This window comes from Opisthocomus hoazin, chromosome 10, assembly GCF_030867145.1.
Source record: "Opisthocomus hoazin isolate bOpiHoa1 chromosome 10, bOpiHoa1.hap1, whole genome shotgun sequence".
NCBI classification, from domain to species: domain Eukaryota; kingdom Metazoa; phylum Chordata; class Aves; order Opisthocomiformes; family Opisthocomidae; genus Opisthocomus; species Opisthocomus hoazin.
In genome coordinates, this window is record NC_134423.1 from 19565384 (window position 1) to 19586380 (window position 20997).

A 20997-nucleotide genomic window follows, 5' to 3' on the forward strand; every position below is an offset into this window, starting at 1 on the left:
AGTACTGGGCCCAGCCTTGTTTAACTTCTTCATCAACGACCTGGATGAAGAGTTAGAGTGTACCCTCAGCAAGTTTGCTGATGACACCAAACCGGGAGGTGTGGTAGATACACCAGAAGGCTCTGCTGCCATTCAGCATGACCTGGACAGGCTGGAAAGTTGGGCAGAGAGGAACTTGATGAAGTTCAACAAGGGCAAGTGCAGGGTCCTGCACCTGGGGAGGAACAACCACATGCACCAGTACAGGCTTGGGGTGGACCTGCTGGAGAGCAGCTCTGTGGAGAGGGACCTGGGAGAGCTGGTGGACGACAGGTTAACCATGAGCCAGCAGTGTGCCCTGGCTGCCAAGAAAGCCAATGGGATCCTGGGGTGCATTAGGAGGAGTGTGGCCAGCAGGTTGAGGGAGGTTCTCCTTCCCCTCTACACTGCCCTAATGAGGCCCCATCTGGAGTATTCTGTCCAGTTCTGGGCTCCCCACTTCAAGAAAGATGAGGAGCTATTGGAGAGAGTCCAGCGGAGGGCTACAAGGATGGTGAGGGGTCTGGAACATCTCTGCTACAAGGAGATGCTGAGGGAGCTGGGCTTGTTCAGCCTGAAGAAGAGAAGGCTGCAAGGGGACCTAATATATACTTACAAATATCTGAAGGGTGGGTGTCAGGAGGATGGGGCCAGACTCTTTTCAGTGGTGCCCAGTGACAGGACAAGGGGCAATGGGCACAAACTGAAGCAGAGGAAGTTCCATCTGAACATGAGGAAGAACTTCTTCCCTCTGAGGGTGACGGAGCACTGGAACAGGCTGCCCAGGGAGGTTGTGGAGTCTCCTTCTCTGGAGATATTCAAGACCCGCCTGGACAAGGTCCTTTGCAGCCTGCTGTAGGTGACCCTGCTTCGGCAGGAGGGTTGGACTAGATGACCCACAGAGGTCCTTTCCAACCCCTACCATTCTGTGATTCTGTGATTCTGTTTCTAGATAATGTGCCTGTCTTAAATCATGTTAAAATTTCTGAACGTCATTGCTGAGCCGCTCAGATCAACCTCTTGGAGAAGAAGGGCCACCAAATTCTATCTTGTCTCAGTGACAGAACCAGGCTGTGTTTCTTGCAGCTGCCTTTGTTGGAGATGAAGAACTAAATTCTGTTAACCTTATGCTTTTCTAGGACAGCTGAAAATAAAATGCAAACAGCTGATCCTTTTTGTCTCAGTACAGTCTGAGGTCATGTTAAAGCTAGCTCAGGCAGTATCCAGTCAATCTACTAGAGGTATAGTTAAATCTATTTAAATATAAGGAAGAGTTCTGGAATGGACTGTTCCATGAAATAAAAGTAATTTATTTAACTTACAAAGGGAAAACTAAACAATGACATTTACTCTTCTTTCTTTTCATACTTTCCGTACTTCACAGCTTGCAATTTAAAATCACCTTTGGAGAAAGGTGCTTTTTATTCTAGTATATTTTACAATACAGCACAGACGTCAAAATTTTCATTGGAGGAATAAGACAGTTTTTTAACATTTAAATACGCAGACATCCATTCCTATCTCTTAAGAACATGTTTTTTGTTTACAACAGAAAAATACATCTGACAACAGTAGCTAGTTATATTACAAGCAAACAATATTGAACTCTGCATAGTTTATACAATATATGGTGGTAATAATTTAATTACCAGTTTTATCCACTATTTACTAGCTGGCCACATAAAGCCTGACATTCATCTGAAGTGTGGCATTATATGTTCCACTGGTATTCTCTTAACAGCTTCATTTAACGAAGTATTTTCTGGACAAATGAATTTTAAATCAAAGCTGACTAGAATCATGGGTGTCTTCACTATAAACATTTAGTGCTTACAATACATTCCTAAAGTAAAGGCAGGTGTCCAATAGAAAACACAGCTGTCAGAAAGAAAGGAAAATATTGTGCAAATTAAAAAACATTGCATTTAAAAATGTGTTGATGTGCAAGTTACAGTATGAACTGTGTATTAATACTAACTGGGAAGAAAAATCTCAGCATAAAATGATAACGTCTCACAGTACGTTCTTGATTGCACATGTTCCACGGCATTTGCATCCATTACACTTTCTTGCAAAAATCAAATACACAGAGTACCCTTAATTAAAACGAAACTATTTTACAATGAAAAGTTGTACACATGCTTGAAATAGTGGGAAAAACTGGAGTAAAAATAATCGGAATCATATCAGAAATGCTTATTGACTTGTAGAGCCACAGTGCTTGTTAAGTGACAGAATTGTCAGAATCTTTACAATACACTTACTAAATGCAGATTGTGGGTTACTGAGCAATAAGCCCACCTGTGACTGACTGTACTGGGTTTAATTCTTTGCTTTTACAATACAGTACATGCATTTCCACCTCAGTGATCCTTGTGGGCATACTCAAGATATACCTGATGTGAAAGTGGGTTTTTTTTTTAAATCTTTTTCCCCATAATATTTAATGCTGCAGTAACTGCTTTGAAAGGAAACAGAATGTTACCTTTCCACAGTGCATATCACTGTGATTTTAGCTACTTAAGGGGACATTATATAAAACCAGGATTAGCTCGCATAACTCTACAGAATGTCAAAAATGCCTGAAGGTACATTGAAAGCATTGGGAAGAACCCTCATTTTCAGCGTGCCATCTGCTCCACAGGAGAAGATACGATTGTCTTGCACAGTTTCAATCTGGGTGACACCAGCACCAATATTTCTGAAAATGGACTGCTTAGCATGTTCATTTTTAAATGAATGAATTAAATTATAGCCAGTCAGTCTCCACACCTGTATCAAAAGAATGACAAATGACAAAAGGAGATTAAAATTAGGATTTGTATTTTTTCTCTAATGTTTCAGATTCCTGGCTGTTCTAAACCTTATTCAGCAAGATAAAGGGTATTTTTTGTTGTCTATTAGCGACAATTACAAGTCCAAGAGTCTTGAAAGGCTCCTGATGGAGCATAAGGCAAGACAGCATAAGGCTACCTTAATAGGGACCAGCTGGTTACTCAGCAGGCTGAGGCTGCCCTGTGCTACCTGGTCAGTAGTGCCCCTCCCAGCTTTCCCCCCATGAAAGCTGCAGAAACGCACAGGTTGCGTTTTTATCCCAGATGACTGCTGTCAGCTTTCCAGCAGCTGGAAATGCTTTTCTGCTAAGGAATGCTGCAGAGAGTAAGCTGCATAATTAATAAGCATGCAGAGTGGTAGCACAGCTGTCTGAGCTGTCTGTTATGTCCGAAGTTGCAGGAGCAGTTGATGTTGTTTCTTTCTCACTACTGTGACATCTCAGTAGCTATCTGGGGCTTACAGCATCAGGAGAAAAAACAGAGCTTGGTGTTACAGAAACCTCACACGATGTTAAAGCTCCTGAGCGCCCTCTGTATTACAAAGAGAAACAGCCAATGGCAAACAGAACATTGTAAGAGAGTAAAATAAAACTAAGATTTCAAAATAATGCACTTCACTTTATCCACTTAAAATCCAGTCACACAACTTTAAAAAGACTGTTTAATCTTCTTTAATGGAGAACAAAACCTATTTGCTTTAGAAGGATAGCAGTATATTTCAGTTTACATTATAAGTGTAAGGCAAGCATTCTGTATATCAAATGTAGGTTTGGGTTTTTTTGGGTTTGTTTTTGTTTTGCTGCCACATTCATCTGGCTATTTACAGCATGCTGATCAACATCTGTCAATACACTACTTCAGCTAGACACTCTCTTACACAGCTCGGCTCCTCCGGTACCTTACCTTCATGTTGCCTTCTGCTGAGCCTGTGACAAAATAGTCCTCAGAAGGATCCAGTGCAAGGGCCTTAACAGCTGAGTCGTGTGCTTGGAAGGTGTAAAGGGTTTGCCTCTGTCTGATGTCAAAGATGGAGATATGTCCCTTCCTACCTCCAGAAATTAGCAGTTGATGTTTAGGTGCATACTGAAGCACTGTGGCACCGTGATCATGACAAGTGAAGGCTAAAGAAGAACAATATCAGAATTTAATAGATTTGAAACTGTAAGTAGCTTTTGATCTTAACATGCATTTCTTCTACAAATTGTAATCTGAGTGTTTTCTAACTTGACAGATACATTCCTTCATATGGGTAACGTCGTGTCAGCTGACAGTTTTTTGCTCTCCTAAGAGCTATACAGATCTAATGCACAAGAAAGCATGAACATGCAGTCTAATTTATTTTAGAATACAAGCACGCACCTGAATTTAAAAAATCTAGAAAATATAAAATTTACCATATTAAGTTCAGTTAAATTACTAAGTTAAAAATAGTATAGCTGAACTAAAAAATTAAATGTTAATTACCTTATAGATATGTATTATTATATTCTAATTTCCTAACCTATTTTTCATAGGAGCCCTGACTCAGTTTGTTTAAAATGAGGCTGAACTTCTGTGAAATCTGCTAGTTTTAAAATATGAATCTCAGAATACACCTATTGCTTATTCAAGTACTTCAGATGTTTATGATGATTGAATTTGCTCTTTTGAAATCCCAGGATAGTATATTTGGATTTATATGTATTTTTCTTTTACAGCACAACATGATAGAATTTTGTTTTAGTTTGTTACATGAAGATGAAATTATTGAACTTGGTCAAATAGGCACCAACATGTTTTTAAGAATCCAGTCCAAGTGCTGAAAGACAAGGACAGTAGACAGAAGGAGTTGCTTCTATTATTACCTATAGTTGTCTTTTCCTCTGTGCTTCAACAGAGTACTGGATATATTATTTAAGTGCCAGTTTAAGTGAAAGCCTGCATACACATAAGAGTTCATTAATCCAGCCTTAGTCAGCTGTTCAGGACTGTATTCAAGTATTTCACATTTTATTAATACTGTCACAAAACCAGCTTTGTGTATGACCTTCTTCATACTTTTCTATACAGAGCAGCTTAACACCGTGCTAGAGACTACATAGTACTAGTTCTGGTGCACGCATTAGTGTGCAACACGTATTTAGACCAGTTCCCCCCATGCAAGTTTTTCCCCTTGCCCCACATACATACATATGCTGTATTTGCTTCGTCAATAAGTAGAGGTTTAATTTTCACTGCAGTACTTACCATGTACAAGACTGTTACCAGATGAAACCAAAGTATCCCAGAGGCACACATTTCTGGGGGGAGGAAAAAAGTAATTATGGCCTGTTGCTAAGTGATTCATGGGGTGACATGACTCAAAGCGTTCACATTGTATGTCAAAGCCCAGAAGGTAGAACTGAACAAGGAGCCCTCGACTTTCTGCAGTCATTGGAGAGCATATGCAAAGAGTTAAGTGCTTTAGATCTTTCTGTGCTCTTTTATGCTTCTTAGTGGAACTATACTTTCTACATTTAACTTGTGTATAATCCTAGGTTGTACCAAGAAATTAAAGAAGTTGTTCTTTTCAGAGAAAAAGAATTATCTTGCCTTTGCCAAACATATTTCTCCCTACAGCAACAGCTTCATGTCAAACTAGTTGTATTTGGAATGCACCTTGAAAAAAATGGTTAACTGTTGACCACTTCTCTCAAAAACTAAATTTAGGAAACAAACAACTGAAGGAATGATGTTCAAAGAAATCATCTGGCAAATTCAAGCTGCAACAAAGCTTAGAACACTGAGCCTTAAAATGTCAGCCACACATTAATGCACAAGAACTAGCAAGTTAATGAAGATGGAGAGGTAGCTTTGGTGAGATTCCTCATTGTTTCTTTAAACACACCTGTTATCATTGGACTGTCCCGATGTAGCAACTAGACTTGACGAGGTTATAAATGCAAAGTCACTTGTGGTTTTACTGTGGCACTGCCAACTCTATTAAAAACAAAACAAAAAAGATGCAATCTTACGAGCTGTAGTCTGCATCAAAAGTTACTATCTGTCTGATGTCACTGATAGCATAACACAAGCAGTCTTTTAAACAAAGTTTAAAAACTGACTGGGCAACGTGGTTTGAAACATCAGAGAATGAAGCAATGGATTAAAAATCCAGTATAAAATAAAAAGATACTAAAATAAGTGAACTATAACAAATCCACAATATAATGTATCACAATAGCCTGAATTTCCAGTTAAATGTGGTCTTCGTGCACTGTTAAGAAGCAGTGAAAAGAATAGAAGAGTGTATTTTTACTAAGTCTTGGGGTTGTAAAGTTATTACTGTCAGCTCTGATTTTTAATTTAATCAGGGGTAATGCTGAAGTAGTACTTGTAATTACATTGCAGCTTATGGTTATTGTACAGTTTTCCAAAGATGTATCATTGAAACTCTACAGTTGTTTTGATTAAGCATGCCAATTAAAAAGCAGCAAAATTAAATATGTCTCTTCTGCTCTTGGCCTATCTGAAGTCTCAAAGACTTAACTTTCCTCTATAAAAAGAAAGAAATAAACCCAAAAATTTCTGTTTACTTACCAGATAGGGCTTAGGATTTGAGGTGGTTTGGTTTACTTGCCAAATACTAAGAAATCCTTCACCATCAGCAACACCACACTGCAAGGATCAAACTGCATTTATTAGCGTAATGTACTTGTTACTGGATGCTTACCTCATGACAGTAAATGGCTGACGATGAGGAAAAAAAAACACCTAAAACACCAAACCATTGCCTGCACATTAAACAACAATGATTGTCAGGTACAGAAAAGTAGTTTAGAAGCTAAGTGAGTTCAGTGCTGATTGTTTAATGATTATTTAATGATTGATGCTCTCCTACATACCTAACTCTTTTCTGGAAATGGAGGCTTTTAAGTCTGCAAGCTTACCTTTCAAATCCTGATTTTAAATGCTAAAGCTCACAGAGGCATCATTACTCCATGACTCTACTTGTAAATGTTTAGTAAAGGAAGATGCATGACAGCATGCCATAAAAGCATGGTGAGAAAAATTATGGAGGGACTGTGCTATATGATGAATGGTAAAATGACCGAGTTATATTTGTTAACCAAAACGCATAACAATTAATACTGTATACTCTATACAGCATATTCTATACCTATAAATATGTTACAAGATGTTTTAGAAAGATTTAGAATTATTTTTTGTATTTTCTCCATTTAGTCAGCTTTCATAAGTACTGCCTAAGTAACCTCCATGTGAAGCAGTAGGGACAACTAGTACATCTTAATTTCTTAGTTAAAATTGATTCCCATATAATGTTAAGATTGCAATATCTCAAAACATAATCAAAACACTGATTTTTAAAAAATGCTGAAATGAGATTTTATGCTAGCTGAAAGTAGGTATGCCGGGAGATATTTTGTATTTCCAGCTATTTCTAAATGTTATATAGCTATCTTACAGTCATGCCCAAACTCCTTTAATTCACTTTTTATGGCTCTTAACTATAATAAACTTAAAATAGTTTGTCAGTAAAATGCAGACAAGACCTGCTAAAACAACAGAATGGGCAACATGAAAAACTGAAGAGCTGGGTATTCCTCCCAATTTCTTTCTTTGTCCACTCTGTTTTCTGCATCTCATATAACTCACAGAGTCATTTCTGGCCAAAGTATGTGGCTCTCTCGTACTCTCTCTCTGCTCTCCACTATACTGAAGTATACTTACATTCTTCAGTTAATAGGCTGTATTTTTTCTATCTATCTGTCTGTCTGTCTGTCTGTCTATCTATCTCTGCTAGGTAATGCATTCTGTCAAAACTTTATCTTGGCCAGAATGCAATGTGTGAAGCACTTCTTGAAGACCCGTGCCTAGGTTGATACAAACTGGCTTGTATGAAGTAAGTAAGCTCAGTATTTTCTGAATGTTTAATTTAAAAAGGTCACCACACGGGAATGCAGATTTCAGAACAGGGAGAACAAAAAGTCTGAAAATGTGGCAAATGGGATATCAGGATAGCGGTGCGAAGCTGAGAGAAGAGAAAGGAGAGTAAAGGTCAGTGTTTAATATAAAGCTTCCATGTGCAGCCAAAATGAATGATATGATAGTACTTATGCCATCACTCTAGGATGTGTTAACAGTTTTGTGTGTCACCGTTAAACTGTTTTAGAGGTTTCAGCACAACCAAATGTTTCCTTATGCACAACAAAACAAAACAAAACAAAAAAAAGGAAAAATCCTAAATGTTGTACTTACCTTATTGCCCTGGGAATTGAAATACATTCTTGTAACCCTGGCATTCCCAGCCTGCCGGAAGCATACCAATTGCTGTGGCCTTGTCCACTCAAACATTCGAACACTACCATCTTGTGCTCCTGTAAGATCTAACATTAAAAGATAGATGTTCATTAACACTACAGTATTTAATAGAAAATTATCTATTCTGTACTAGTACGTGTGATTCACTTACAATATTGATGGACTGGGTGTGAAGCCATTCTCTTGACGTTATTCAGATTTCTTTTAATAAGCTTCATATAGAACAAATAAAAATTAAAATAATTTTGAAAAAAATGACAGAAATGCACTTTTCAATTTTGTTTATCCTACTACATGGTAAGTGTCCGCCAGTTAAAAAAAGCCTGTTAAGCTAACATTATTTGCATCTAATTATGTTTAATTGCAATATAGTAACTAAAGGCTGTTTCTGACAGCTTTTTTTAGACAGGAAATTTCAAATAGTATTAAAATTATCTTCTCATATACAAAGAACTTAAGCACGTGCTGATGTGTATGCTTTTGATATTAGTCCCGAAGCAGGAATTTAAAGTTTGGGATTGTTCTGGGTTTGGTTGTCCTTTTGTGTTTGTTTGGTTTGTTTTGTACCCAGAAACTCCAGGTCCTACCTCAAAGTTCCCATAAGACAGAGAAAAGACTGACTGTCCCATTATTTTTTGTCACAATAATTCTATGCCATAATATACAAGAAAATGCTTAGTTTAGCCTTCATTTTGGCCAGGTCTTGGTCATTGCAGGCCTTTTATGTCAACATTGAATTAATAGAATGGTGACTAATGGAAACTAGGTCTCTCTACTAAATAATACACTAAAAAAAGTAACAGTCTCCTGAGCTGCATGCAACAGAAGTACTTACCACACCAGCTCCAGTGCTAGTTTGACCGCTGCCTAACCATGGCATAGATGAAGATGGTTGTATCTGATTCACTCCAAAAGATGGTGCAGTTGACTGAGTGAGTGTTGTGGTAGAACCACGAAAGTCAATATCATCAGAACTGTGAAAGAACAGCAGTGTTGTGCTTTAAACAAATGTTCCTTTGCTACCAATGCTGTTTGCTTATCTCAGTGTCAAGAGACTAATGGCAGAGGGTAAACAAAGTGATTCTAATGAGACTATAAACTGTAATTCCTCCACTTACATTGTAAAAACACTTTCCACATCCTCCAAAGCTATTGGTGTTTTACCTCGACAGATGATCCTAACTGTGGTAGACAGATGTTAGGAATATAAGCTCTCTTGAGAAGAATATTGTTGGAATATTCCTTAACTGTGTGTCTATATCTATTTTGTGCAGTGGAGCATGGTACAGATGAGTGCTTGCTGTAGCTGATACATTCACAGCTCTCAGCACAATAATGGAGGAGACAGTAATTCAGGCCGTTGCATTATACAACTAGGATCAGCTACCACTAGCCTCGACACTGCAATGATGCAACTGCAGTGCTTCTAAGGTAGCACTTCCTGTATCAGCTTGCACACCATGGGATTTTACTTCACTGTACAGTGCAGACATGCACAAAATACTCAAACCCTTCAAAATCTTAGTTTCTCCATGTGTAAAACAAATAAAGTAATATTGTTTTGGCTTCACTCCTTTGTAAAGCAATCTGAAATGAGCAATTGATTTTTATTTTGTATGATCCACTTGTGCTTACACAGGTATTAAATATGCAGCCTCACAGGAAAATGATACTCTTAATATAACCACAAAGAAACAATCCTACCTTTTAGACTCTCTGTCATATTCTTCCCCAATCCATATAAATGACTGAGCAGCCAGTAATGCTGAAATATCAAGTTCTTGAACATCATGTGTAGATGCCAAAACAACTTCATTGCTGTTTGCCTATGCAGCACAAATAAAAAAATTATACTAACTATAATTAAGATGTTTTTATTGCACTTATTGTAGAATTGTGGCTTACCTTATTAACTGCAAATGCCATTATCATATCTGATTCTTTGTGAATGATTTTTGCTTTTCCTCCAGGGTAGCCAAGATCTGCTTCAACCTACAAAACATTTGTAAGAAATTTCAATTAGCACAAAAATCCATTTTGTAGTGGTATATTCAGACTGCAAAAATCTATACAAAATTCATGCAAGAAAAGTTCAGTGGCCTCAGCATTGTTTAGGAAGCTAAACTTTAGACTTCTCATACTCTTTGGTGTTCTAGAAGCCAAAAGATACATTTGAGTATAAGAAACACAAAGTTGTGTGTGCAAAACTATTTACAAGGTGTTCACTCATCCCAGTTATCAGGACATCCAGAGTTAATTCACTGATTAAAAGCCTGCCACACAGACTACACAGAACATATAGCTTCTGTTAGTCACATTAGAGAAAGAAAAGCCAGTTCCACAGAACTTTTAAGAATGTGCTAGAGGTTTGGGAGAAGAGATACTACCTTGTTTTTGTGATCTTCTGCTACGCAGTTTTGTTTGACCTGCTCCACACGATCTTCTACAGACTACATAACATCACACAGTCACAAACACAAAACACATGCACAAACAAATATAAAAAAGAATGAAACATTCCAAACTAGATTTTAAAGGCCACTCTGTCAGTAAATGATGACAAATGTATTTTTAACTTTTTATAAAAGGCACAGAAACTAAGACAGGAATCTAAACAAACTCACTTGTAATGCCTCCTAGATGAACACAAAATGTATGATATAGCAAATAAATGGAGGAGTAATACACACACAAACTCCATACTTACAGGAATTCTAAAAGATATTAAATAGTATACTTATTTCCCATGGTACCTATGTGTTGGTTTAAATTTTCAGTTACAACTTGTTACAGTTATAACTGGTACAATTTGTAGAGCCCCATATTATATATTACTATATAATATTTATATGTATATATTACTCATGCATATATACATATACACAAAGTAATAGCATATTTAAATTTCTTTTTCAATATGACACACACACAAAATTATATGAATACTCAAATTTTTTACTTATTTCCCTTATTGCAAACATTCTGTTTCTTCATTCGGATAGAATTCAACTACATAAAGGTAAGGTGAGATATGTATTGTCTAAAAATATTCTGTTCAGTTGATACTTCAATAAACAACATGACAGTCATGTTGATTTAAAAAAAAAAATCCAAACACTGTTAAATGAAAGAAAGGAAATTAAAATGCCAACATAAAAATGGAAAGAAAAATTAAAAGAAATACTGAAGACACTGAGGAACAGTTATAATTGAGCTTTGTTTAAAAAAAAATTACATCCTTCGTTTACCTCACTTTGCTTTCTTTTCTTCGTAAATATATATCTTATGAAAGTCTCCTGAAGAAGTTCTTGCTTCACAAGAAAATGCCAGAGCCTTTTTGCTGGAAGAGCTGAATAATCCTTTGATCTAAGTAAAACAGAAAAGGGGGGAAAAAAACAGAACGGAAAAGCTTCAATGTAATTAAAGGTGGGGAAAAAAATATATCTAAAGAAAGACTCTGAATTACTTTAGATGAAATTCCAAAAAAAAAACCAACCAAAGTTTAAGCTCTGATTTGTTCAAGGCAAATATCAAATGATACTTTTTTTTTTTATGTTCTTTTAAAATCCACATTATGTTATTAACTTCGAAGTACTACAGTTCAATGTGCTGACTTGCATTTATGTCTATATTTGCACTCTACTAAAGGTGCATTTATATTGGAATTATGCTTCATTACATATTTTTTTCAGTATTCAAAAGAATTCTCAAAATATTTAGCTCATATATGAGACAAACAAAATTCATTGCCTCAGATTCGAGGATAAATATTTCTAAACTAGTGCCTATTTGTAAGAATATTTTAATAAAACTCTATAGGAGTATCAACCATGCAAATCCAAAGTCATATATAGTCAGCAAACTTAAAGTTGGATTTTAGTATGTTGAGAAAAGCAAATTATTTTGTAGTTAAAAACATGGTTCACTATCTGCATTTAAAGATACCTGCAAGACTGACATTGGTCTAAACACAGGAGGACTGGCTTTACAAGGACTGTACTACAACTTTCTTTCTCTCCTCCTCCTGACATCTGCATGTATTATACTTTTGTTGCTGAGGTGTGGTAGGAGACAGCTGCTACTGGAGAAACAGTAAAAGAGGTTGAATAGGGCCTTCCCAGCAGCAGCTGCTGCCCTTGATTTGTAGTCCTCCATGCTCTCTTTCTTGCTGCAGTTGTGAAAGGTGCAGCAGAGTAAGTAAAGGCTGCTGGAGAAGACAGCGGCATAAGAAGGAACAAAGGGACATGGGAAAGTGGTTTCTGTAAAGGTAGAACTAAGATCTAGCCAGCCTTTATTTGTCTGTTTAACTTTAGGTGGAAATACTTTTCAGTATTTCTACGATCAAAGAATATGTTTTTGCTAGGAAAAAAACACTTACTTGAATGGTGTGTTTTCAGGTTCAATCATTGCTTTATTGCGGAGAATAGCTGGTCCTGCACCTACACCAAGGTCACTTGGGTAAGTATTGATGTAGTTTGGTGGTGGGCCTTCAAACTGGTCCATTCTGTCTTGAAGAATCTGTTCCCAGTGTTCCAAAGTTTTTATTACAGCAATGCCCAATGGTGATGTTACAGGCAGATCTAAACAGAAATATTAATACAGTAAGGCTTAGAGAAAAAAATAATTTAAGTTACAGCGTGTATAAAAAACCCAGAATAATACAACCATCCAAAAAGAAAAGAAATGTACTTGTCAACAATTGTAAAAAAATAATGTATTAAACTATTTAAATTTAAAAATGAAAATTAAAAAGTAAAGTCTGACAGAAAGCTACCTATCCAGACAACTAAAACTTAAAGCAGAACTTAACATACCCGTGAACTCGAGACCAGCAATGGGAAAGAAGTTCTTAACATTGTGCAGAACTAATTTTACCATTGTCAGATGCAGAAGAGCCCAGCTGTATAAAGAGAATAGATTTAGTTGTGTTAAAACAACATTAATACAGTTATCTGCAGAACATTTTTCTCCTACCAAGGATACAGATTAGAAAAACAGTGTAGATGGTTCACTGAGGTTTACCAGACACATAAATACTTATATATCAGCTATGCTTATTATATATCAACGATGCAACATAAGGTTGCTTCTGAGGGCACATTGCTGTAAACACATAGTATCCCCTTCTCTCTTTTGCAAATCACATTATTATACTCTTCCCCCAGATAAAAGAATGTGTGTGCGTGAGCCTCTGCAAGACTGAGAATTAAGTACAAGCCCCATGAAACACATCCTGAAATTCTCCATGAAATCATGATGAATACAGTCAAGACTGTATTCTTGACTGGCTTCAAGTTGCGTCAGGGGAGGTTCAGATTGTATATTAGGAAAAATGTCTTTACTAAAAAGAGTGGTCAAGCACTGGAACAGGCTGCCCAGGGCAGTGGTGGAGTCACCATCCCTGGAGGTGTTTAAAAAACGAGTAGACGTGGCACTTCAGGACATGGTTTAGCAGGCATGGTGGTGTTGCGTTGATGCCTGGACTTGATGACCTTAGAGATCTTTTCCAACCTTAATGATTCTATGATTCTGTAAGACATTATTTGACATTGATGTTCATGGCAGAAGCTTTCACACCGAAATGGTCTCACAGATATTAAAAATACAAATCCTGTACAGTATAGCTGTAACGACTAATAAGAGGCTTGAAGAATGCATAAAAAAAGCCATCATTTTTCTCCATTATTATAATGCTGAGGTTGTCCATTATTTCATTTTATCTTGCAACATTTTCTCTTTTAAGTGTTCTATTTAATCTGCCCCTCGCTCAAAAACTAAAGATCATGCTTGAATCAGTAGTCTAAACCATTATTCTAGAGCTGGCATTGTGGTATCTCATGTTCTTTCTGTCTTTAAAATGAAGATAGGTTTTTTTTTTTAATCTGTTTCTTCCCCTCCCCAAAAACTACGAACCACACAGCTTTGACTTCCTAATCCTGTTTTTTCAGGCAAGTAAACGGGGAACTGTTACTGTGATGAGAATTTGTCATTTACATAATCCCATTGCCACAGGTAAGTCTATCTACAGTACTAAAATTATTTGACTTTAACTAGAGGGTGCAGAGGACCTGTATTTTCTTTAATTTGGAAGAAAATGTAAGCACATGACATAATTATTTTAAAACAGTGGCAAATTCTTCTAACCTGTAAGAACTGGCATCTTTGTGTTCCTGGATCTGTACATCAGAGAGGAAAGCATCATCCTCTTCCTCATCACTGTGAATGCTTTCATCGGAATCATATATAACACCGCTATCTGATAAAGGAAGAAATGGCTGCAATGCAAAATAAAAGTCTGCTGTAAAAGCAATTTTATGATCTCTTAATATTCAATTCTTATCTGAGCTGTCACTGTCATAGAGTTTAAGTGACAACAACTTAACCTCTATAAATAAGTTTCCCTAAAACAAAAATAAGCAGCAAGAGGAAAAGTGTTAATCTCTATTATTGGAAAAGAGACATGTTTTGAAAGTTAATAGAATTGCAGGCTCTTCATCTTTTATTACGAGGACAGTATTCTGCAGCTTACTATGAAGAATGCTCAAAATTTTCACATACTTTTTGTCCTTAGAACTTAACAGAGAAGAAATACGCTTTTATGAACTATATTTTCCCTTTTAAATTACCTTTGCCATAAAATAGTCCCACATGCTGAGCTCTGGAGGGATAAACTTTTCTTTGTAAGAGGGTCTTTCTGCAGGTACAGGTGGTGGTACAGTGCTGTCTTTTACTGGTCTTCCTGGCACTAGCATTCTCATATTAAACCGACGACGATGTTTATCCATTTCTTCTGATGGAAGAGGTGGTGCTAAATTCAGGTAATTTGAAAAGATGATGTTGATATTGCATGTTTAGAAACAGCTGTATTTTATAGTCAAAGCAACTAAAACCATTGTTATTGGTACTAATTTCTGTTGACTCAGAAGTCAAAGCCAGCCTAAATAAAGTAAGTGTAATCACACAAAGAGTTCATGTAGGATAAATTCAATACCTGTGGCATTTTTACATTGGATGTACAATGAGAAATACGTTTTATTATCTGGATTAAGTTCTCAGGAGATAAGCTTTTAAGAAAAAAGCTTTTAGCTGAAAAATTTGTCAAGAAAGATATTAAGAAAGAAATTAAGAAATTTTGTTGAGAAATAAAAGTACTATATAAAATTTCACTAAACTGTAAACTGCACAAGTCGTGGTTGTTACTCAAAATACAAGCCGAGGAACTCTTAAGACAGCGAAGAAAATTTGAATAGAGATACAGGCTTTCTGACAACTGAAGTCTATTTTAAAATGTTATGATTTAAAATATCTTAATGGTTATCAAAATATTAATGTGGTATTTGTTTTTCAAATTGTTATTGGCCAGGCAGCATTGAAGATCACACTTACTTTATTACAAAGGAACTGGATATTTAAAAACTTTTTTTTTTAAAAAAGCCACTACTAACGTTCATCTACACTGCAAGTTTTTACAAACCTTCATTACCATCCTCTGAAACATCAGAAGCTGTAGCAGCTTGTAGGTTAAAGCAAAACAGAATACGTCTCAAATGAAGACATGACTTTATGCAAGTTATTCATATTAACATCTTGTAAAAATAGCTGCCCTAAATGATCTTAAGTTATTCTATGAATGACAAATAGCTATTGTGTATACTTATAATGGTGCATTGCCTTGTTACTATTTTGTTTTGTATTTCAGATATGAAACATCTAATTTTTGCATAAGTTTCAAGCCTATCATTGTTTTGAAAGTCTGTGTGATACGATTTTGAGTATTGTTGCAGTGTGAAGTCTATGACAAATGGTTGTATTTGCCTTTGTCTCCAGAGCCTGAATTCAGTCTCCACTTTTGCTTTTCCTCATGCAGTACATGCTCATCTGTCTTTGCAAAATTTCTGGTTTTAGTTGGAGCTTACATATACATGAACTATTTTTCTGACAGATGAAACTGATATTTCTTCTTTGTGGTCTTATGCAAGGTGACATCATATCTTGCAACAGAAATCGGTTTCAGAAATACTGTTTACAAGTTACTGCAGTTGTTAAACAATAACATTCATCTCACATACAGAAAACCACAGCTACTAACACTGATTTATACCATCTGTTTTTTCACTAAAAAATAATGACTGAAAGTCCTGAAAAGTGTTACAAGTAAGCATCTAATAGTAATATTAGCCATACAGTAACTGTACATTTTTATGGTAAATTCAAAATGTGCTGGGTGCCAACACAAAGGACAACTGCGAGACTAATATTTTTTCTGCTTTTTAATTATTGTAAGAGTTTTCTTGCCAGTAGACACGTAAATTCTGCTTGCTTGGGTTTTGTCTTTAAAAGGAAGGAAATCTCTCCTATCAAGTTACTAAAAGGTATAAAATGCAAATCATTAGTATGACCTTTAGAGAACAAAGTACCTGGAATATTTTCTGAGTGCCTTCGAGGTTTTACAAGAAGTTTTGCTCCTCCACCAAAAACAGCAGCCCACATTCGACTGTTCAAAGGATGTGCTGCTAGTCGAAATAATTCATTACATGCATTGGTTGCAAGGGCATGTATAAGGAGACTCAGGTAGACAGCTACAACAGCTTCACAAAGTAGGACGTTTAACTTTGGTTGATCTTCATCCTGAGCTGAACTTAAAAGATTTATAAGTGAACTCACACCTGCAAAGAGAAAAGAGGAAAAGTTCTACATTAAATGAGTAGGAGTACAAATGGAAAAAAAAGGAAATGTTTCATCTGTTCATTTTATGTTAAACATATACCAATAGCCACGTGATACTTCTATTCAGATGAAACATACTATTAATATTTTTCTTAAATTCATAAAGATCAAAAATTTAAAAAAGCTTTCTTTGTTTTGGGACTACTGCATTGTACCTCTCTGCAAATACTATGAGCAGTTCAGCTTGCCTGTGAAAGTCCCGCACTGTTTCCACAGCTAAATTTATGCTTGTACATTGGGAGTAGCTGTTCTGATAGCTATACCAAGTAAAGCACAGATGAAAGACAGTACTTTACAAACAGCTAACAGAAACAGCTGTGCCTGGGGGGTGAGGCAGACTGGAGAAAAACATTTTAGGATGACAAATTATCAGGTTACTGAGTTTATCCTAAAGATCATAGTCTCTTCTTCAAGCAAGATGTTTGCCATATAGAAAGTTTATTCTTATTTATTTTGATATGTGAAAAAGTTAGAAGCTGTTATTAATTTGAGAACTAAATCAGAAACCCTTATCCATGGATGACCATCAACCATTTCATCTATCATATTACAGGACAGTTAGACAATTTTAAAATGTGGATCTGGTCCAGTGGTGCTTAAAGTAACTTTATTTTTTTCTCACCAGGCCACTGTGCAGGAGATGAGTTTGGAGTTGCGTGCTCTTCAATACTTTCTGTCCTCAGTCTGCGTCGATCACTTAAAAGCAGTCCTTGATAAACCATCCCTGTAAACTGATTCGCTTCTGTTTGACTGCTAAATATAAATTAATTTTTTTCTGATGAGAAAGGATTTTAGAATATTTTTGTCATAAAGTATAGTATACATACATGCCTCTCATTTAAATCAGAAAATGCAACGTTTAAAATTCTATAGGACTGTCACAAATTTTATAATTTCACAGTATACAAAACACATTTTTTTATTAAAACTTGAAATGTTTCCCTGCAGCATTATAAATTTTAATGTTATGTGCATAGCTCCAGATATGAAAAAGGCTTTTTCAAAAATTTTAATAATAAATTTCTGAAGAATATTTTTTAATGTTTTTACAGCATTCTCTATATTCCAAACTGGAACTGGAAAACTGCCTGAAACCTGAGTTTGGTTAGGTTCAAATGTTTCCACTGCACCCCTATTCAGCAGTGAATGTGCTGTGGAAAACAGCATTCAAATATTTTTCAGAAGCATCCCAAGTGAGAGTGACACCAGATTTTCTTATTATTTATTGGAAAAAATCTGAACGATTGGTGTCATTTTATCTGCGTAAACCTCATCTGGCATATCAAAGCTATCAACGTGTAAACTGTATAAGTATCTATATCCATACACAGATAATTAATCTGTTTTTTAGACACCTGCATGAAGAATTTCCATTTTGGATATGCAAAGTATACTCTAAATGTAGGACTGTAAGAAAACTTCTGTTTTTACCTGTAGCTGTGGCTGTCACATAGTGCTTGATAAATGGATGCAGAAAGTGAAGCTGCTAAAGAATGAAGTGTGTACACCTGAAAAAAAAAAGAGCCAATAGGCTATACGTAAGTTATATATAAAAGGTGAGTCAAGTACAGTTCTTCCTAGACAGCATTGGAAATGTGTTATGAAGGAATGTCCTAGTTTTAAATCAAGTACAGGAAATAGTATCTGAATGTTACTTTAATTTTACAGTACAGTACTTTGAAAATCACAGCTGCTTTTTCAAGATCTTTTGATTGCAGTCAAAGCCTTCTAATATTACATCAAGATAATTAACTTTATTCTAATACATTACTGCTGCAATGAATGAGTATACTGAAGGACTGTTAAGTATGTCCTGTTGTGATAATGAATTTGATAGAATGTTTTCTGGAAACCTCATTATATAACATTGCAGTTCACTGTAGTAGTAGTTGCTCAATATGCATAAAATATCAAAATTTGTGTAATCATTGTATGATTGTTTTATCTATAATCTCTTTTTACCTCAGTTATGTGCTTATAAATTTCCAGAAGTCTCCAGGAGTAACAAGAATAATATTCTGTTATTGCCTCACAACGCAACAGAAACACTCCAGTTCTTAAACAGAAGAAATGCAAGGATTTCTTGGAAAGTCCAATGAAATCCACAGCGTGAAGAAAATGGTACTGTCAAACTGTTAAAAATGTAAACTCTTTTAAACCCACCCTGTGTTCATTTCCATCTTTTCCTACCATCTTTCCATTTAATCAAATGCTAGACCTTAGATTAAAGCTATGAATTATCTAGGTAGTTGTTTTGCAGTTAGGAAGCGTCAGCTTTTATTTCTGAATTCTCTTTTAAAAGAAAATGCATGTGAAGTATGAGTTTTTAGAGTAAGAAAGATGCTTGCTTGTAGCATAAAGCAGTATGGAAAAGGAGTCAACTGATAGAGAAAATGAGATGTAAATCAGCTTGAGTTACAGTTTTAGAAACTTAGCTGCCTTGCAGGGGGACAACCCATTTAGTTTCCTAATTTTTCCCTACTTTCATTTAGTCAATAGAAATTCAAATTAATTTAATGAATAGTGATCTAAATGCACAAAATAATAATTTAGCTTCTTACTAATTAACTGTGTCATAGTCTCAGGCTCTGGCCTTTTTCCCCACCTCTCTTTACTGAATCTGAACAGAATTTATTCACCCCCAAGTATGGAGTCAGATAAAGTAATTCACCACAATTCCTTAAAAACCACTATACTTGAGCAAATTTGCGCTAGAGTAAGATTTATAATATCTGTATTGATAGAAGGTTATAATGTAACTTACAGTGTCCCATCTCTACTTTCATTAACGTCCCTACAGGATTTGACCAGAATGATAATAATTAGTTATATTACATGATCATGTTGTTTTAAGAGCCAAGAATTCAGTGTTTTAGTGAACATTCACATTTGGAATAGTTTCCTGGGAATGACCAGAATTTGGATGAAAGGGAACTAACAGGACTCAAAAAACTGTCAGAAAGCAAGTGGTTAAGTCTGGTGAACTGAAAATGCTGGTTAAGGGAGAAGGTCAGTACTGTGAAAGGGTAAGTGTTGGAAAGTTAACTCAAACACCGCATTTTATTTTTCGCATGCTCTCTCCCCATTTTATAAACAAATCAATTAGCATTTCCTGAAAGCTTTTCATTACCTTGACATCTTCAATATTAGGATGTGGTGGTGATTTCATCTGCACAATAGTGTAGAGAATATCATGGATGTGGTTGTTTAAATACAGCACAGGATTAGCTATCACGGTTTTTGTGGATGCTATACTTGCAGAAAGCAACGGTAGTGTTGTGGGTAATGGAAGGGGAGACTGAAGTTGTTTTACAGTAGTTTCCTGTTTAAGAGAAAAGATTTTAAATTACTGCTTTGAGAAAACAAGTTAAAAAAAAAAAAGAGAGATACTTTTACATCTTAAAAGTTTTTCTAGGGTTATTTATCCTCTTCCACTGCTGTCTACTCAGTACAAACAAGATTTTACTGTGACTGATGTCAATAGCAAGTTCTTACTTACTGTAATAACATGGATCAAACCTGATAGCCAAGTTTGCTGGAACACTTTTTGATTTAGTGCGGGAAGAGTATTTTCATGTGTTCATCAGCAAGTGTTGGGATTGTCTACTAAAAAACACTAACTAAAAATGCACTTACAGTCGCATAAGTTGACGTAATACTCTCTGGTCTGAGTTTAATAACAGAAGACAAATTTGCACTAATCTGAGTTTCTCAAGTGGAAACACAGAATTTTTTTTTTATTCTTTAAAGTCCAAGACTAGTACCACCAAAACAGTTGTCTACTGCTCTTATTTGAAATGTGAGAAATCTAGGACTAGAGCAAGTGAAATGACTTGCCCAGTATCAGATGATCTGCTGTAGCTCAGGTTAGTCATTAACATTTGCTGGAAAATATCTTTCTTTGTATGTAGAATGCAGAAAATGCCATACTATAGTAAAAGGGAGCACTACCCTGTCTGTCTTGGTATTATTTGTTGAGCCTTGCAGCTAAGATCTCATTCCTTGTAACTCCCTTGCATGATTTGCAGAGGTGTGGGGAATGAGATTTTTGTCATATTTCAGCAACTGTGAATTTAATTTATTATGTAGATGACCAGAATATTGTGATCAAAATTAT

General features: G+C 35.8%; 1 protein-coding gene across 2 annotated transcripts in view; it reads right to left on the minus strand.

The window, feature by feature from the left end:
• Positions 1–927: 927 nt before the first annotated feature.
• The window catches only part of DMXL2 (Dmx like 2), a 56545-nt gene continuing 36475 nt past the window's right edge, over positions 928–20997 (minus strand). The window contains exons 25-44 of one of the 2 annotated variants that reach the window (XM_075432007.1): positions 20011–20202; positions 18312–18388; positions 17503–17633; positions 16571–16819; positions 14780–14961; positions 14298–14428; positions 12968–13053; positions 12532–12733; positions 11402–11519; positions 10541–10603; positions 10059–10145; positions 9858–9979; positions 8989–9127; positions 8305–8365; positions 8091–8218; positions 6411–6488; positions 5719–5810; positions 5079–5131; positions 3756–3973; positions 928–2790 (exon numbers count right to left, since the gene is read on the minus strand). In XM_075432007.1, the coding sequence (XP_075288122.1) occupies positions 2581–2790; positions 3756–3973; positions 5079–5131; positions 5719–5810; positions 6411–6488; positions 8091–8218; positions 8305–8365; positions 8989–9127; positions 9858–9979; positions 10059–10145; positions 10541–10603; positions 11402–11519; positions 12532–12733; positions 12968–13053; positions 14298–14428; positions 14780–14961; positions 16571–16819; positions 17503–17633; positions 18312–18388; positions 20011–20202 (2619 nt within the window). In that variant the 3' untranslated portion in view covers positions 928–2580. The remainder of the gene's footprint in view (positions 2791–3755; positions 3974–5078; positions 5132–5718; positions 5811–6410; positions 6489–8090; positions 8219–8304; positions 8366–8988; positions 9128–9857; positions 9980–10058; positions 10146–10540; positions 10604–11401; positions 11520–12531; positions 12734–12967; positions 13054–14297; positions 14429–14779; positions 14962–16570; positions 16820–17502; positions 17634–18311; positions 18389–20010; positions 20203–20997) is intronic. The other variant, XM_075432009.1, reaches the window with a different exon arrangement.